This window comes from Gorilla gorilla, chromosome 9 (genome assembly GCF_029281585.2).
Source record: "Gorilla gorilla gorilla isolate KB3781 chromosome 9, NHGRI_mGorGor1-v2.1_pri, whole genome shotgun sequence".
Taxonomy (NCBI): domain Eukaryota; kingdom Metazoa; phylum Chordata; class Mammalia; order Primates; family Hominidae; genus Gorilla; species Gorilla gorilla.
In genome coordinates this window covers 91,530,468-91,549,876 of record NC_073233.2, presented here as the reverse complement: position 1 = coordinate 91,549,876, position 19,409 = coordinate 91,530,468, and the positions used below count along the sequence as shown (strand labels likewise).

At 39.5% G+C, this 19,409-nt stretch overlaps 1 protein-coding gene across 24 annotated transcripts in view; it reads left to right on the top strand.

Moving 5' to 3' along the window:
• DLG2 (discs large MAGUK scaffold protein 2) overlaps positions 1–19,409 on the top strand; it is a 2,193,106-nt gene that overhangs the window by 1,979,743 nt on the left and 193,954 nt on the right. For 2 of the 24 annotated variants that reach the window (XM_055355591.2, XM_019036753.4), the window contains exon 1: positions 18,910–19,006. The exons of the other annotated variants lie outside the window; for them this stretch is intronic. In XM_055355591.2, the coding sequence (XP_055211566.1) occupies positions 18,964–19,006 (43 nt within the window). In that variant the 5' untranslated portion in view covers positions 18,910–18,963. Of the gene's footprint in view, positions 1–18,909; positions 19,007–19,409 lie in introns of those variants that run through there. 24 annotated transcript variants of the gene reach the window in all.

Here is a 19,409-nt window from a genome sequence, read left to right as displayed (position 1 = left end):
ATTCATGAAGATGGAGTACACCTTCCATGAGACACAGCAGCCTAGAATGTGTCTTTATAGAAACAAAAGTTTGCCTCCTTTTTATTTTTAAGGAGAATATTTTAATCAAATCACTTCATAGTAGTATACTATTATTGGAAATATCAATTTACTTAGATTCCCTTCTAATGTTAACATGTACATGCCCAAAAATTTGCTTGAGAAAGAATTTGGGAATATATCTGTCCTTCAGAGTTCTTAGTTACCCACCCAGGAGCAATGCAATGAGATAAATTTATTAAAACATTCATGATGTTCCCAAGATAACCTGTTTAGCAGACCAGATGGAATTGCTGGGTTTTTTTGTGTTTTGGTTTTTTTTTTTAAAGAAATGTCTTCATCTATGACAACACAATGAATTTTCTTACATCTTAAAATTTCATGAATATGTGCTTGTGAATGAGCCCAAAGGTATTCGTTTTCTTCTGTGGTAGAGATAAAATTCCTGATATTAAATTGCAAATAAGGACAATGTATACCAAAACCTATCATGGTGACCAAGAAGTATTGAGACTCCATATGTAGAGTCACCAGTGATGGGTGTTTTTTTTCCTGTATGTCCAGAACCTAGCCTTGGCCTGAAAACTGTGGATGCTCGGTAAATGTTTGTTGACGTTTTTTCCTGCTTTCACCTTCTCCTGGGAACCTTGTCACCTACCACCACAAGCATCCACTCTGTTTGTAACATGTAGAAGAAGCCTGGAAATGATAAAAGCACATTAACTGGAGAAAAGTCTACAGAGTTTGGCAAGACTCTTGAGAAATGCAGAGGTGAACTAGACATCTGTTTACTCCTAATCCTCACGCAACTCACTGGAATATTTATGATGCCTGTCCTCAGCTGGATAAGCTGGTTGAGTTAGGTAGATGTGATATTGCACCCACCACGGTATACATCACTGCTCTGAGAGCTAAGAGACCAAAGAATTTAAAGCATAGCTATAAGATTAAAATTATTTTCAGATAATCATCTTTTCACCATTTGGATCAAGATTTGGTTTTAAACTATCTTTCCCTCTTAAATCCATAGCTCTTCCTTTGGCTTGTCCTAACGAGGAACTGCATAATTGCAAGTGTTTGCTCTTTCATTTATTCAGTTATCTAGAAAGTATTCATTTAGTGCCTACTTTATGTTTAGCACTGTTCTGGGTGCAGAGAAATACATGATAGCTTTTCATGTTTGTTTGTCTTAAATTTTTTCCTTTGTTTTTCAGGGTTGGAAAGGTTGTCTGTTCCTCTTTATTTCAGGGCATAAACACCCTTGTGGTCCCTTCAAAATAGAGTCAAAACATCGCAATCAACATGAAAATAGTTAAACTTGAAAATCATAGGCCATTATATTAAGGGTACAAATTATGCTTCGTTTTTAATTAAGTGGACCTAAGTTTGAAAGGTAAAGGGATCCTTCTGTTTATAAGAGGGTTGTATTCTTTTGTGAGCCTTGTGTATTGCATATCTATAATATATGTATACATTGGCATAGAAATGTACATGTAGACAGAAATACATACATCTGTATATGTATTCATGAAGATGGAGTACACCTTCCATGAGACACAGCAGCCTAGAATGTTTCTTTATAGACTTTTCAGCAGAAACACACTCAGTATCAATTTGCTTTTATATGTGGCCTTCTGAATTGAAAAGTTATTGCTAGAGGTGTGAATATTATTTTGCAGTAAATTAATAGGAATGAGTAATTTGAAAGAGTGTGAGTAGGGAGAGGGGGTTCTTGAGGAGAGGGACCAGGTCTGTTTTACCCACTACTGTATTCCTGGGACCTAACATAATACTCTGCCTGGCACACAGTAGCAGGGGTTCAGTGAATAAACAGATCAATTAGTACAAGCTCAGGATTGGGAAAATATTCCAATAGAGCATTTTGATGGGCCAGGACATTCTTTGGCCATAAAATAAAGAAGAAATTTTTGCTGCCTGGAGAGTTCATTAAACTCAGCAAACATGTGTTGCCTTCTAAGTTTTACCAGGGACTAGTAATTTGGTGCTGAGCGAATAACTGTTCCTGGGCTTTAGAAGCTCATAGTCTATCATAAAATATATATATATGTGTGTGTGTGTGTGTGTGTGTGTGTGTGTGTGTGTGTTTATATACACATATATACACACATACATATATACATATACATATATACATACACATATGTGTGTATATATACATGTGTGTGTGTATATATATTTTTTCTTCCATTTTATTGTAATTTAAATTACAGTAATAGCATATGAGTACAATTATATTACTGTTAAAAAAGTACAGAGGTAACCCAGAGAAAACAGTGATTACTTCTACTTAGTAGGGCTAAGAAAAACTTCTCTGAATGTCTTTGCAGTATTTTAAAGAACCAAGGCTATCCCAGGTAGAATGAGCAGCCTATACAAAAGTATGGAGCTATGAAACAGCAAGATGTGTCCTGGGACTGATAGCTTTTTGTTCTTAAGCTATAAAATGTGTTGTCTTTGCAGAGAAGAGTGGTAGATGAGCCTGGAGAGGAAGAATTGAAAATAGATTTTCTTGGCAAATTGACAACTGGATATTTTTATGCATCAGTCTGAAAGCCCTCCATTCTACCTTGTTTCTACATAAATCTGACCCTGCTTCAATATCCACCACGTCTGTGATGCCAGACATAGCCATTGCTTCCATGAACATCAGCCTGAGTGCCCTCATTTTGTTTGTTTGGTTTCTTTGTTTTTGTTTCGGCTTTTTTTTTTTTTTTTTTTTTTTTACTTCATTTCCCCAGAAAATTGCAAAGTGACTGGCAGCCAGGGGCCATCATTTCCATCTTCCTTTAATTTCTTTTTTCTTTTTTTTTTTTTTGAGATGGAGTCTCACTGTGTCACCCGGGCTGGAGTGCAGTGGCACGGTCTCGGCTCACTGCACTCTGCCTCCCGGGTTCATGCCATTCTCCTACCTCAGCCTCCCGAGTAGCTGGGACTACAGGTGCCTGCCACCATGCCCAGCTAATTTTTGTATTTTTAGTAGAGACGGGGTTTCACCGTGTTAGCTAGGATGGTCTCAATCTCCTGACCTCGTGATCTGCCCGCCTCGGACCTCCCAAAGTGCTGGGATTACAGGCGTGAGCCACCGCGCCCGGCCTCTTCCTTTAATTTCTGTACATGATTAGTAGCAAGACCTAGACCAACTAGAAGGAAGTTAGCCACCTCTGAAGAGAACATCACTAATTTCCTTAGCGTGGCTTTCTGAATTGAAAAGGAGTTTGAACAAGCTGGCTGCATTTTTGGACCAACTAACATGCTGAGACCTTTATATTCAGGTAATGAGTATTTGTGAAGCTCACATGAAATTCCTCCCTTAAGACTAGAAAACAAAAGTTCAGTCCAAACCTTGGGATCGGCAGAAATAAAAAACAGAATTGTTCACAAATGAATGAGAAAATCTATTAACATCATGCCAGCTGCATATTCACCACCCTCCAGGAGTGCATGTCAATCTGAATGTCATATCCTTAGACAGCTATAATAAGCGTAGGTAGGACAGAGTTTGCTTATCACCATTAAATGGTAATAAGTCCATTTCAAAGGGCAAATGAATGAAAAATGCACTTGGAAACTCATTGGATACACTAAGAAAAGGTTATCTAAACTTCATTGTAGACAGAAGACAAAAGCATATTTTAAGAAATTCTTCCTTAAAATAAATCTCCTTTATTCATATTTTTATATATTTCATTGTCTTGGCTTATGTCTATGAATAGATACAACTTTAATTATTCAAAGGCAAACATGCCTAAGGAAAGATAAAGCGTTGACCATATATCGCAGTTTGCCCAGGCCAGTTCCGGTGTATGCTTGGGTTTGGAAGAAGATCACAGACTCAAGGCAAATGGGGCTGGAATGAGAGTATGGTGTTGTTTAAGATCTGTTGAAAGGGACTCCATTCTTTCTCTGTATTTAGAGGTTGGATGAGAACTAGCACAGAAGGCCAAAGCCCAGGCCTTGAATTTTGCCCCCTTCACTTACCAGCATTGTGACTTTGGGCAAGTCATGGGACCTCTCTTGGGTATCAGTTCTTTTCAACTCATGGTGGAGTCTTGTGTTTGGTACAAGGATCACTTTATTAGATAGTTATAATTAAGCTGTTTCAAGAGGTAACCACGTAGGGAACAAAAGTCTGGAAATCTTACTGGATAAAATGAGTTAAAGCAGTGGTCCCCAACTTTTTGGCACCAGGAACTGGTTTTGTGGAAGACAATGTTTCCACGGATGGGGTGGGTAAGGGGAATGGTTTTGGGATTACACTGTTCCATCTCAGATCATCAGTCATCGGGCATTAGATTCTCACAAGAAGCGGCAACCTAGATGCCTCACATGTGTAGTTCACAATAGGCTTTGCACTCCTGTGAGAATCTAATGAAACCACGGATCTGACAGGAGGTGGAGCTCAGGCAGCAATGCTCACTCACCTACCACTCACCTCCTGCTGTGCGGCCCAGTTCCTGCAGGCCATGGACACCTACCAGTCCGCGGACTGGGGGTTGGGGACCTCTGAGTTAAAGAAACCACGGCTGCCTAGCTTCAAGGGATAAGAACAACAAATACAATAACATTCAAATACAAGACAGCCTTTAAAGAGATAAGAGATTATAAATTTATTTTATAACTGCAAAGGGCAGAAGTAGATCTCATGCGGGGGAATTAAAATAGTTCTGTATAAAAAACTATTGAATAATGAGATATATCTAGCAAATGGAAGGGGCTAATCTTGAAAATAATGCTAGTGAAGACAGGAAGCAGAGAACTTGACATTCATGTTTGTAAAAAAAAATCATGGGGGAGATAGTGGGTCAAGTTGGAGGGGGCCTGAGAAAAATTCCCGTGGAATGTGATAGTCCTTTATTTATCTTCCAATTCCCATGCACCCTTGTATATATCACTTCTTCATGTTTTTGACTCCTAACTGCTACAGCTGATAGAGAATTCCAATCTCATGCTCGTATTGTAATGCATTCCCCGTTCTCTAAAAAAAAAAAAATCTCAAGAATCTCCAAAGTAGTAGTAGAAATTATTCATTTTTCCTTAGACGAGTTGCCTAGTGGTTGACAAGGGGCACGTCAGATCTGCCTTTCTTTTCTCTAGGACATACAGAATGGTTTGAATATTTATTATTGTAGTTAAAGCAACATTTAAAAAGATAAAAGAAACTGGTAAGCTCTATAGTCTTGAAATTCTCTCTGATCTCTCTTCCTTTGAGCTTGCTTAACCCTTGAATCACAATATCTGTTGAATCCCTCAGGTCATCCCTGCAGAGGGAGACTACATAAGAGATAATCTAATATTTAGAAAGTATAACCCCCATTTGTACTCTATATTGCTCTATGCTGTGACACTATGTTGTAGTTGACTGTTTGCTGGTTTAACTCTTATAGCATAACATAAAGCCCTTATGACCAGATAATGTGCCTTATTCACTGTCGTATCTCCATTGCCTAGCACACTACTTGACATAAGAAGGCAACCCATGCATAGTTGAAGAATAAAAGACAGCCCATTGCTTCTCTCCTAGAACTAACTCTACCAGCCTCTTCTATGCAAGATTCCCCCTCACACCCCAGTTCTATTTTACAGTAGCTTGGCACCTCTTTCTAAAGCTTCTTAAGTCTTCTCTCTTTCAAGCTGAGTACCAGTCATCTCTTACAGTCACACACTTCATTTTTCCACACATCTGAAGTTTCAAGGCATTCTATTTATTTCTTTCTTCCCTAACAATACTTTAATATTGGTTGATTAATCAAGTGCTAGATTTCTATTTATTGAGCACTTGCTATAGTCAAACACTCTGCTAGATACTGAGAAATTTTCAGCCATGCAAAAAAATGTGGTCTCTGTCCTCAAACTCCAGTTGAGGTCTAAGATACATAAGTAGAATGAAAAAACTCATAGTGTCTTCCAGGACTCACTTAAATGCTAAATAAATGTTAGTGCTGGCTTCATGAGCTTTCAGAAGAGGACCTTTCCAGAATGAGAAACTTGGAATCTTTAGGAAGCACATAGACATCAGTTAGCTTTTCAAAGGTAAAATGAATCTGGATCATAAGTTAGACACACAGACATTTTAAGGAAGGATGATGCACTCTTTAACCTTATGCTTTTAACTCAACAAATATTCATTGAGCATCTGCTGTATCCCAAGCACCAAGCTAGAGACTAGTACTGTGAGTTTTCTGAAGTCAAGTGTGGTTTCGTTTTCCCTCATTTAATTCCAAACCATCCATGACCTCATTCATTCCTGCAGCTTTAACTACTACCTCCCAGTGTGCAAAAGCCACCCAACTCTACCTCTCCACCCCCCAGATTCTTTCAGTAAGTCAAATCTTGGTTCCCATTTAAAAAAAAAAAAAAGTGAGGTTTGACGATTCTGCTCTACCCACTCTCTGCCAGCCATTCCCACTCCCCTCCACCCAAAGGCATCAGACACCGTGAAGCTTACAAAATATGCAGACATTTAATTCCTTGCAACTACATAACCTCTCTAGTAAAAAAACATGCTTTTAAGTATTCCTTCACACCACTGCTGCCTATTTGGGACTGGAGAGCCTTGTTGGCTTATGTGGACCAGCCTGCAGGATGACAGCCTATGTGTCAACAGACTCTTTCTTGGTGTTAGTGAAGACAATACTATTTTCATTCACTGAATCCATAACATGGGCCAGGAGAACTAGATGCTTTCTGTCTACAATAGCTTATCCTTACAGTAAGCTCTGTAAGAGAGCTATCATTTCTACCATTATATAAATGAAAAAACAGGTCACAGAAACAGCTCACCCAATATTTCACGTCTAGTAAGTATCAGGAATCAGGATGAAAACCCAGATCAGTTTGATTCCAAATGTGACACTCTTTTTAATACATTACAGTGAAGGCAGATTAATAGTTTTCAGTGCCTCAATCTTATTTGGAATGTAGGGATGGATGGATTCTTATTTCTATCTGCCTCGGAATTACAATGCCCTTGACAACTGAGGTTTCCAAGGAAAATCAGCAGCCTTATGTCAGTAGCTAGGAACCTCTGAGTTATTCTTACTATGCTGAATTATAGGAGGGAACCAGGCATTAAGGTTAATAGTGTTACCAACCCACAGATGGCTTATGGCCCAGGTGACCCCTGAGTCAGAGCATACAATCTGCAAATGAATGTCTGGCGGAACAAAACCAGTGAACTTTCATTCATTTATTCATTCAGTTAATACTTGGCAAGCTTCTACTATGTGCCACACACACATTATATCTGCAATGACGCTGCAGGTACAATGTATGTTTTTAACAGGGTGTCTTGCCAGACCTAATACATATTTAATAAACCACTTGTCTTGGGAATGAATGTCCTTTGCCTATGTATAGAGAGGTTTTCAGCTGCAATGGTGCTCTGGCAGGAGGAGAAGTACAAACAACTCTTAACCTCTGAGATAAGATTTTGACAGCAACGTGGTATATTATACCCACTGAGAGCAGTCCTTGAATGGAAAAAGCAAAAGCACATTGGGAATTAGACAGTCCAGGGCTCTACTCTCAGATCTGACATTTAATACTTTGCTGTATAATCTTAAATTATTTTGTCTCTAGGAGCCTCAATTCCACAACTGTAAGGCAGGGATAATAATGCCCACTGAATGGGTTGTTTACTCAATTATTTAACATATATTTATTGAACATTAAATTAGTCAGGAAAATAGATAGCACCTTTATTATTTTAAGAAGAAAGCAATGTAATTCACAGTAATAATGTGCTTAGAAATTGTTTGAAGACTGCTAGTTAGGAATGGAGGCAGCTACAACCAAATCAGGTAACCTCAGGAAGCCATTTCCTGAGCCACAGTTTCTTCCAGCCCTGAAGCTAGAGACCAACAGTGGACTGTGGAGTCTGAGGAAACTGTAAGATACTGTAGCAGTGCTGAGAGCCACAAAATCCTGTGATTCTGTGCCAGTCTGCTACTTGCCTTTAACATCCTGGAACTTACAGAAGTTACTCTGGTTGAGAGAATCTAAACTGCAATTCTACTGACAAAAGGTTCTGAGCATATAGTTCTCAGGCTTCCCGATCTTGTAATACAGTGGGAAGCATGGTGGTGGCAGAGTTAAGGAACAGTGCAGAGGACCATTAGCAAGAGCCAGAACAGGCACCTCCTATGTGCCAGGAACGGTTCTGAGAGTACAGGGATAAATAGAAGAGACAAATATTCTCATGTGGATCACATTTAATTGTTGGAGATTCATTGAGTTAATGTATTGATGCATTCCACAGAGCCAGAAATATAGCAGGTTCCTTAGAAGTATTTGTTCCCTTTTTTAAAGTTCTATATATTGGCCCAAGAGAATATAACACTCCGCCTCCTCTCCATGAGATTTCTGACAAGGTAGATAATTCTGAGATTAGAGAGGGAAGAGCTGGGGGCCGTGTCTTTGGGGCCAAATAGTGAGGTTTCAATACAGTGCTTGCTTTTTGCAGATAGAGCCACTTTCAATCTGTATTGACTTTGAAAGACATTTGGACCTGCCTCAAAGCATGTATTCTTTCCATAGATAATTCAGGCCATCTTTGAGTCTGGGGTGAAAGCTGTTTTGAGTACTGCAGATGCCCTTGTCATTATTCCAAGCTGTGGGCTACAGTGGGTAGACATGAACTTTGGAGTCAAACAAATCTGGCTGTCCTAGTAGAGTCATAAGTGGCAAAGTATTTTCTTTCTGCTGCTGTTTCCTTACCAAAAAAATTGGTATTTAAGGTAGACCGTCTTTGAAGACATTTTTCAATACATGTGTATATTAAATGCACTCCAGGTATATTAAAATACAAATGTCCTGTAGAGATACAAACATTGCCTCTTCACAGTAGGCATGAGGATGAGAGATGAACATGTCAGGGCATGTGTTAATGTTGTCATTTACATGAATGATTCATTCTCTCTGTCCTGATGCTTTGTCAGTCACCTTCATATCTGCCCCCAATAGGAGGTCACTATGTCTTGATTTCTGTCTTGAGTCGGAAGCGTAAGGTGTAGCGGATTTACTTAAATCCAGCATTGAGGCAGCCTTGCAGTGCCCTTCGGAGTCCAGGGTAAAAGCTGTCTTGAGCACTGCAGTAGCCCTTGTCCTTATTCCAAGCCGTGGGTCACAGCAGGTGGACATGAGCTTTGGAGTCATACAAATCTGGCTCTACTATTAGAGTCATAAGTGGCAAAGTACTTTCTTTCTGCTGCTGTTTCTAACCAAAAAAAAATTAATATTATAAAATCTAACTTGCTGTAGTAGCATGAGGATTAAATGAGACAAAATATATATTATCTGACATAGTAGGTGCTCCACACATGTTAATTTCTTTACCCACTATTAATATATTGTTGTAGATATTTCCTTTGTTATTTCAATTTATTTTTTATTTTATCTGAAAAATGATAGGAATAGTAGATGCTTACAGTCTTTTACATGGGCATCCTATGGACAGTTTGTCTTCATAACAACTATATAAATAGTTATTATGAATAGTTATCTGAATAATAATTATATTTTCATCTAATAGATCCTGAATTTAAGCACAAGAGAGGTTGACTAACTCACCCAAGATCATTGCACTAATTTGGAGTTATAGGTGGGATTTAAATGCAAATGCTTTTTCCCCAGAGCCAGCACATCCCCCACAGCACAAGGTTGTCTCCCACTAACCTCGGGCAAAGCAGGAGAACTGGTATATTTGGTGTTTGAATTTTCTGTTACTACAAGCAGAGCAAGCAAAGGGCATCGTGCAAACAACATGATGACTGGAATCTTAAAAACACATCTTTGTTGTAGAGTAATATCAGTCTGCAGGGTTGTTGTTCACAAAACTTAGTATAATCTCCAACACTAAGCAGGTGCTTGATATAGGGTTGTGGATATTATTATTATGGGGGAGTCAGAAGAAGAAGTGTACATATGGGAAGAGATGAGATGAGGGACAGAAGGAGGGAGACCAAGATGGGAGGAGGGAGAGAGGTCAAATAGTACAATTTTATCACCTTTCTGTTTATCTTTCCATCACTTCTTTCCATCAGCCACCCCCTTATGTACCTCAAGTCTTTCTCCTCCTGTCTATACTGCCTTGATAATTTTTATTTATGTCACCTTAAATGTTAGTGTGTGACTTTATCTATAGTCACATGAGCAGTGTTACCAAGGTGAAGTATTATATCATATGTGCTTCTTGTAGAAAATGGCTATAGCTAAGTGTCCTAAACATTGTTAAAGAAACATGGGACCATCCATAAAAATATATGCACATACCACCCCTGGAGGTAGCAGCTACTGAACTCAGGCTGATGGTGGCTGCGCAGGAATGGGGGTTCAGTGGCATCAAACTTTTCACTTTTTGTGTAGCCACCAATGTGGATTTTGTTGTAAAATTTTTAATTTTTAAATGTTAACCCTTGATTCATATTTCTGAAAACACGGTGAAATAAAAGGGAACATAATTGTGGGTCACATATGGTTGGCAGTCTGCTGATTTATGACCTCTTCCATAGCGTCTCTGTCACAGAATCTTTCAGATTACATGTTATTGTTTCTGTGTGTTCTTCCCACTGGGCTAAGAGCTCCTAAGGGCTAGGTTATGTCTTATTTTTCAAAAATAAGAGACACAGTAGATGCTCAAAAGAAAAAAAAGAACAAAAACCTATCCTTTTGCACATTTTCTTTTTCTTAAAGTATGACCCTCTATTTACCCTCCAGAACAATCTTTTCGTGTCTTAGTCTTCTCAGCTATACAACGTTTATTTGTAAAGTTCTAGTCGTCAGAAGTCACAGTGCTTGAGCAGATATTCCGGTCTGGGACAGAACCTCCAATTTAGGATTCAGCAAATAATAGCATTGAGATAGGCACTCTGAGGGCCACAAAAGGAAAAGAATGACATGACCCCTTAAACACTTGATAATCAAATGGGCTGTATTTTAGAAACAATTACATAACAATACAATTTAGTACAAGATCAATACAATATAATACAATACAGTTTAGTATGCAATCACATATGCAAATGGAAATTCAGGAAGGGCGTGTTCTTATAGTGTGTGGATTAAAGGGCAGGCTCTGGAGGCAGACTGTCTCCTACCAAATCCCAGCTCAGCTGCTTACTTAGCCTTTCTGCTTTCCAGCTTCCTTGTCTATATCATGAGGGTAATCCCTACACCACCAGGGTTGCACACAAAGAAAGGCAGAGCCCCATTGACATGTCAGCCTGGATGAATAAGATTGTAAGAAAACCTTACAGGCCAAACCTATTGGCCTGCCAGGCGAGTAGCCTTATAGGACCTGGGGGAAATAATCACCCAAATTTTCCAGAATTTGACTGAAAGATTCAGGAGTAAAGAAGGGTAAAGGAGTAAGCAAAAAGAGATGGAGTGCAATTGTATGCTTTATGTATGGACAGAGAGGATTATTTGGACTCCTGCAGATGCTCTGGTTTGGGTGTGGTCCAAGAATGCTGTCTCTCTCTCCCTCAATCTCTCTCTCTCTCTCTGTTTTATTAACTATTAACTAATCCCTGTGTGTCTCAGTTTCTTCATCTGTAAAATGGGATAACAGTACCTACCTTATAGACTTGTTAAATGAGTTAACACAGGTAAAGTTCTTAGAACATTTGATGACAAAAGTAAATGCTTAAAGTATGTTGGCCATTATAATGACTGTTACACCATAATCATTGTTGTATTCCTTATGTGTATCACGAACTATGACAGCCACTGAGATATGGAAGTACAGAATATTATGGGCAGCCAAGGCAATACAAGACAGTAAGTGAGAGTACCATATCTGGACAGGAGGACCTGGTTTCAGATCTGGGATTCTTCATTTAGTTTCCACCTAAGTAACCTGGAGCAAGTGTCTACTTCTGTAAACTGGGTGATGCTAATACACACTACAGGATTGTTGGGAGAACAACTGAGATAAATTGCTACATATGGCATTCAGTATAGCTCCTGGTACATTGTAAATGCTCAATACTAGAAAGAGTGAAGAAACCACTAGAGAAGTGGTAAAACTTCTTTAAGGTGCTTAAAATGCAGAAAACTGAAGAGTATATGCAATTCCAGGGCTTTCCAAAAGATAAGCTATTTTTCCAAGTTCTTTGTTACATTGCTCAAGCAATGTTTTCAAGTACTAGAGCAAACTGTGAATAGGAAGGTGGGTCATGCTGGGCAAAAGTGAATTTTACTAAGCTAAAAGCACTTATTGTTTCAAGCATGAAAATTCATTGCAAATCATTTCGCTTATAAAAAAATGAAAGTCAAATGGTGTCAGTTACAATTGCAACATATACTTTAGCTACTAAGAATAACTGTTTATTATCATTGTCATTCTGTGAAGCAGAGAACAGACTTAACCTTTGATCTCTTTGCTGACAGTTGGATATAATTAACATAATTATGGTTTGGACTGATCATTTTTGGCAAGAATTTTTCTTCTCTCATCTATCTGTTGGAGATTTAGACTATTACAGTAAAGAAGCACTTTTTAGAAATAATAAAGTCTCTATATATTTGTTTCCATCCTTCTTAAGAAAACAAGAACATAAAAATATAATTTTTCAAAAAGCCCATTAGATATAGAAAATATCAAGTTTAAAATCTCTTAGGAATTCACTATAAGCAAATAAGAATCAGGGAACATTATGAGGCTGGAGTAAAATTAAAAGATAGTAATAGAAATAGCTAATATTGTGGGGGCACTTCCTGCTAAGTGTTTTCCAGAATTTAGCTCTGGTATACCCATAACCATGCAGCCAAGGCTGGTTTGGCTATTATCCTTATTCCACAGAGGTCACACAGCAGAGCCATGTCTTCCTCTGCAGCCATGTCTTCTTTGGTATGTGTGCTCATGAAAGAAATCTGAGTCTATTTTTTATAGGCAACTATTGGTGTTCTCTTGGCCCAATGCTTTGGTAGCAAGAAGATTGTTAAGAATAGACAATATAGGCCGGGCGCGGTGGCTCACGCCTGTAATCCTAGCACTTTGGAAGGCCAAGGCGGGCGGATCACGAGGTCAGGAGATTGAGACCATCCTGGCTAATGCGGTGAAAACCCATCTCTACTAAAAATACAAAAAAAAATTAGCCAGGCATGGTGGTGGGCGCCTGTAGTCCAAGCTAATCGGGAGGCTGAGGCAGGAGAATGGCGTGAACCCGGGAGGCGGATCTTGCAGTGAGCCGAGATCGCGCCACTGCACTGCAGCCTGGGTGACAGAATGAGACTCCGTCCCAAAAAAAAAAAAAAAAAAAAAGAATAGACAATATATAAAAGCACGGACTACTGGTAAACAACAGTATAACCAAGACAAAGTTTACTGATAACATTTACCAAGTAAGTAAATAACTGATACCTTTGGTTTACCATGGTGTGAGCTTGGGGAAAATGTTAGTGCCAGAAGTGGGATTAGAACCAAAGTCTCTTAGCTACTAGGCTATGTACCAACTAATGGATACCAGCCTTTCATCTAAGCAGTGTTAAGGCCTCACTCGTGATTTTTCACCTCACTCCTGCTGATGGGGTTAGTGAGCTAGGGAAATCAATTCAAGAGGTCTGTTGTTTTGTTAACCCATCCAATTGACTCATCATGCCAGGCACTAGGTGTGTTTAATACATTTTCATTGGAGTTGTAGCAGCAGGAAATTACAGACAGAATAAGACAAGTTTTAATCTAGATGTTATAATAAAGAGATATGGAAACACTGATAAGAGAGCAACTCTTGCTGACTGAAGCTTTATGGAATGTTGACTAGAGGAGGTGGCATTTGCACTGGGTCTTGGATGACTGAGTAGGATTTCAGGAGGCACTCATGGGGGTAACAAAGGCCTTGTAGGGAGAAGACCTGGAAGTGTGAAAAACGTGACTATTGGAGGTTCCACCTCTTGGTGGGGGTGGAGGGAAGTAAGTGGTGGAAAGGGAGATGTTGGCCTCTGCATCAGTGAGTGCTAAGCAAAGGGGTTGACAACCTAAGCATCATCATCCAGTGTTGGTGTTGTGTACATTTGACTTCAGTTTCACATATTAATATTTTAATTCATTAGTGATATCTAAAGTACAACAAAATGTAGATTAGCAGATTGCATTGGGATCAATGTGTCCCTTTAGGAATCAATAGAGGGAGAGAGAGGAAATGACTTTTCTTGAAGAATGAATTGGTCATATACTTGAAGAAAGGTAAGAATAAATACATTTCCACTGTGGAAGGAATTCTGACTTGAGGAACAAGTTCTCTATATTATTCTTCCTCTACTCATTCTTCCCTCCCTCCTGCTTCCCCAAGTGTTCTACTGGGGAGGAAAAGTAGGCAGAGGAATGAATGTCAGGCTCAGGAGGAGAAGTTCTGAGTGCTACCAGGCATTCTGTCTCATCTGCAGAGGCTAAGATTGCTGGAGAGAAATCTGACCAGGACCCACCTTGGAGAGGAAATGATGGGTGGAAAGGCCCTGAGGCTCTAAGACAGTTCTTGTTGCCTGCAGGGATTCAACCGGGCCTGGCATCATAGTACCCTGTAGTCACTTTCATTTAAGCAGATTGATACTTTTTGAAAAGTGATGTTTCATTGGAATGAGATTTTGTTGGAAATAGATTCAGTGATGACTCTTAATGAGTGTCACCCTGCTGACTGTTCAGGGTTGTGTTCTGCATGCCATCTGTTAACATTTCTGAGTTCTCTGCAAAACCAGCAAGTGCTGCAAGATGTTCCCTGACCTGCATAATCTCAGACATGTTATGGCCAGATGAGCGGGGTGCTGACCAGGGTGCCTTTGTGGCACAGCCTTTCCTAGAAGGTTCAAGTTGCACCTGCAGAATTCCTACTGCACTGTTTAGGCATCTTTGAGGAGATGTCAGGACTTGGATTAGCACAACTTCCCCAGAGCACTGTGATGCCAACAGCTTACAGCTGAAACAGTTAAACAGTATGTGACAGCAATTCAGGGAAAAGAAATACACATTGGGGGCAGTGGAATAGGTCCTTTTGGATATGAATTTGGAGAATGAAACTTTGGCAATAAGAATGGGAGAGGGGTTGGTAGGCCAGGGTATATGGGTGTGGGGAGCTGTTTCCTGAGCTATTAGTTGGCCTAAACACTCTCATTTAAAATTTCCCTTTTCTTTAAAGGAATACAATGTAAATGATAAAATCAAATATCTTCAGACTTTCCTCAGGATTTTTATTATTGCTTCTTTTAAATCCTTACAAGCATGTACATATACACATAAACTCTCAGGGTTACAGAGAAAGTGCTACTGAGGTCTGGGCAGGAAATGGGATTAATCCATCTGCTCCCAAGCATGTCCCAGCTGACCCAATATAAGCACTCTGACAAGTGCTCTCCCTGAAATTTAGCCTTTTCTAAACAGAAAAGGCTGAGTAATATTACAGTGAAGCCAGTAACAATGTCTATATCATAATGCTTATAATCACAATGATTCCAATGGATATTCTTCAAAAGGCTGAATAGGAAACTTCCATGTTCATGTTTATTGTCTTTCATTCTTTTCTTCTTATACTCTTTTCTTCATTTATTCAATAGATATCTATTTATCTAGGGTTGATTATGTGCTAGGCACTGAACTAGGTGTTAAGATTATGTTTTTAAACTGTAATGCTCTAGTCTTTAGTAATGAATCACAGAGAGGCCACTCATTATAGTACAACTGGAGAGTAAATGCCAAGATGGAGAAAAGCACTGGATGGATATGTGGGAGCACAGAGGGCACCTCATTTATTAAGCATCTACTTCATGCCACCTGGGCATGAAGACAACCGTTCATTCTCACATGGGCTGGAATCTTACAACACCCTGATACAGAATGTACAGTTATTTGTGATAGTTGTTTCTCTTGTCCTGTACCTGTACCAGTCCCCAAGACATCTTATCCATGCCCCCATCTCTAGATGTCCTCAAGAAGACCACACAGCCAAATTCTGGGGCTAAGGTCTTATCTTCTAGTGAATATGTTAATTATTACTAGCATGCAGTAAACTCATTCGGCAGTATCCTAAGAAAATGCTGTCATGTATTAAATAAAATTAATCCATTTCTATAGACATATTTAAGTCGCTCATACAAGACTCTCTGCTGGGGCATTAGATGTCACAGCAATAGCTAGGATGTGTCTCCTATCCTTCTAGAGTGTGTCCTCCAGTAGAACAAGTACACACATAGAACCAAAATACATCAAAATGCCTGAATGTCATAACAGAGTGCTTTGTAAGTATACAAAAAATGAAGTGGCTTCTTTTGGACCTGAGGACTCAGGAAGAGAAAATGGTAATTGTTCTGAGTCATGAAGATTTGTTAGAATGTCAAGAGAGAAGAAGCATCATTGTAAGGGGAAGAAAAAATAAAACTAAAAGGACTATGAATGGGAGAGTACAAGGTATGCTCTGAAAACACTTGGTACACTTGGAGTGTTATCAGGAAGGTTGTCAGGAGGGGATAAAATAGGAAAGCAGAGGGCAGATCAAATTGGCCTCGAATGCCAGGCTAATTCATTCAAGGCACATTCTCTGATATTATTCTAATCCTAATGTAGCTCCATGACAGAGTCCAAATCATCCTTTAACTTGGTTGGTGAAAGTTTTATCTTGTATAGGGGCAAAGAACCAGATTGGGTGAGAAGTGGCAATAGCATGGAAAGAACACAATCACTGCTTTAAGAACTTCCAGACTGGTGGGCAGCCAGTCTTATCCACAGAATAGAATAAATTCAGCACTTCAAAATTTAATATTCACCAGTTAAAAAAAAAATTCTTGGCCAGGCGCAGTGGCTCATGCCTGTGATCCCAGCACTTTGGGAGGTAGAGGCAGGCAGATCACTTGAGGTCAGGATTTTGAGACGAGCATGGCCAACATGATGAAACCCCATCTCTACTAAAAAAAATATTAGCTAGGTGTGGTGGTGCATGCCTGTAATACCAGCTACTCGGGAGGCTGGCACAGGAGAATCTCTTGAACCTGGGAGGCAGAGGTTGCAATGAGCCAAGATCGTGCCACGGCACTCCAGCCTTGGCAACAGAGCAAGACTCCATCTAAAAAAAAATAAAAATCTAACTTCTACCTCTTAACATGATTTATTTTTGTGCTCCTTGGACATGTGTGGTCACTTTATCAACAGACAAAATGTATGTATTTCTTGGGGAAAATGGCCCCAAAGAAATTCTTCCTGTGATGGAGATGAAGTGATTAATACTTTATTGGACCTTATGCACGGATATGACATGTACAGTGACAGTTATAAATCAAGGAATTCTCAGGGGCCCAAGGTGTAGCCTGCTTGCATTTACAGACAAAATAAATTTAATTTGGGACCAAGAAAAAATGCATACAAATAGTAACGTGCATAGAAAAGAGATTTATGCTGTTTAAGAGAATTATATATGGACACAGGAGGCAGGGAGGAGGGATTGTTGCTTGCATTTGAAAGACGGTCTATTTGTGAATTGTGTCTTTTATCTCTGGAGGAGAAAATAACAGCAAGGGAGATTCACTGCAAATCCACTTTTGTCAGCCCCATGGCAGGTTTCTTCAGTTTGTAGTTGTTACATTTAGATATGATGCAGCCCCCATGGATATTAAATCATTATGATAATTGGGACTATGATAGAAAAGTCATTGTCTTCTCTTTGTTGTTCAGGTAATTTCTCATATTTACAGTCATTTTGTGTACATGAATGAAGTTGCGTATAGCATAGGGAAGTTATTAGATTGGGGTTCCACTTCTGCCACCAACATTTTCTAGCTGTGTGACTGGGCATATTTCACAACTAGTGTGAGCCTTAGTTTTCACATATGTACAGTGGAATAAGACTATCTTCCACACAGAGCTTTTGAAAGAATTAAAAGAGAGCATATATAAAACCTAGAGGGTGTGAGCTAGTAATGTACAACTTGGTGGGATATGAAACTCAACAAAAAGGGTCTGAATAAGGAAACCCAAAATATAACTTATTAGTCTTATCAAAGGGAGATCAGCCTGAGGAGGAAGTGACAACCACACTTATATGACACTATACACAGACGGGCTACCCTCAGGTGTCATTAATTGTGAATCATACCACAATGATATTAAGACAACACACTTAAAAAACACACATCTAGGCTAGGCGCAGTGGCTCACACCTGTAATCCCAGCACTGTGGGAGGCCAGGGCAGGCAGATCATTTGAAGTCAGGAGTTTGAGACCAGCCTGGCCAACATGGTGAAACGCCGTCTCTACTAAAAATAACAAAAATTAGCCAGGTGTGGTGGTGCACGCCTGTAATTCCAGCTATTTGGGAGGCTTTGGTGGGAGAAACGCTTGAACCCAGGAGGCGGAGGTTGCAGTGAGCCAAGATTGCACCACTGCACTCCAGCCTGGGCGACAGAGCGAGACTCCATCTCAAAAACACAAAAACAAACCACACCTCTGCACTTCAAATATACACGTGAGGACTATTCATCTTAATCATCTCTCAAAGTGAATAATTAGCTTTCAAAGGTTGTTCCTCTCCCCCTTTTCAAGAGCAAGCAGAGAAAAAACAGAACAAGTGCACGCTATTGCCAGATAGATACCCTCCTGCATGATCTACAGTCGCTGCTTTGTGGCTCCAAGCTGGGGTCCAGTTGTGCTGCCAAGATTCCACACCAAAAAAAAACAAAATGACATCACTTACAAAAGCTTTTAGCATTTGGGGGCAAACGATGATTCTACATTTTAATTTATACTGAGAAAAGAGCATAATTTTTTCTCTTTTCTGCTGTGAATTCAATTCTCTAACAGGGCCAAATTTGATTAGACCAACACAGGCTGAATTTAAATGTGTAGATTTCAGGTGATTTGTTTCTTACTTTCTGCAAAGGTGCTGATATCACATAAGATTTCACCAGGGCTTCTTCTAGCCAGAAGACATGTCCTTTGACAGCCAGTGTGACCTTCGTAGCTCTGAGCCAGGTAGGGAGCAAATCTTTCACATGCTGTAATCCTCTAAGTGTGTTTTGGAAACAGGATTTACATGTCTCCCTATTAGATGCTCTTTACTTAGTACCAAACAGCATTATAAAGTAGACTTCCTAGGGCATTCTCTTTCTGGTTAGTAATTTAACTAGAATAAATTGAATGCTCTGGATGTTTTCTTCCTCCTCCTCCAGCTCCTCTTCCTCCTCCTTCTTCATCATTGTCAACATCATCAGACACTGATAATACAGCAAATCTATGAAAGAGTTATGGTAAACACTAAGTTGTCCTAAATTAACTCAGAAGGTCTTGCCAAACCCTGAATACAAAAAAGGGCAGGAATAAGTTTGTTGCAAACTAATTTTCAATTTATTATGAAGAGAATGGGCATTTATTATGA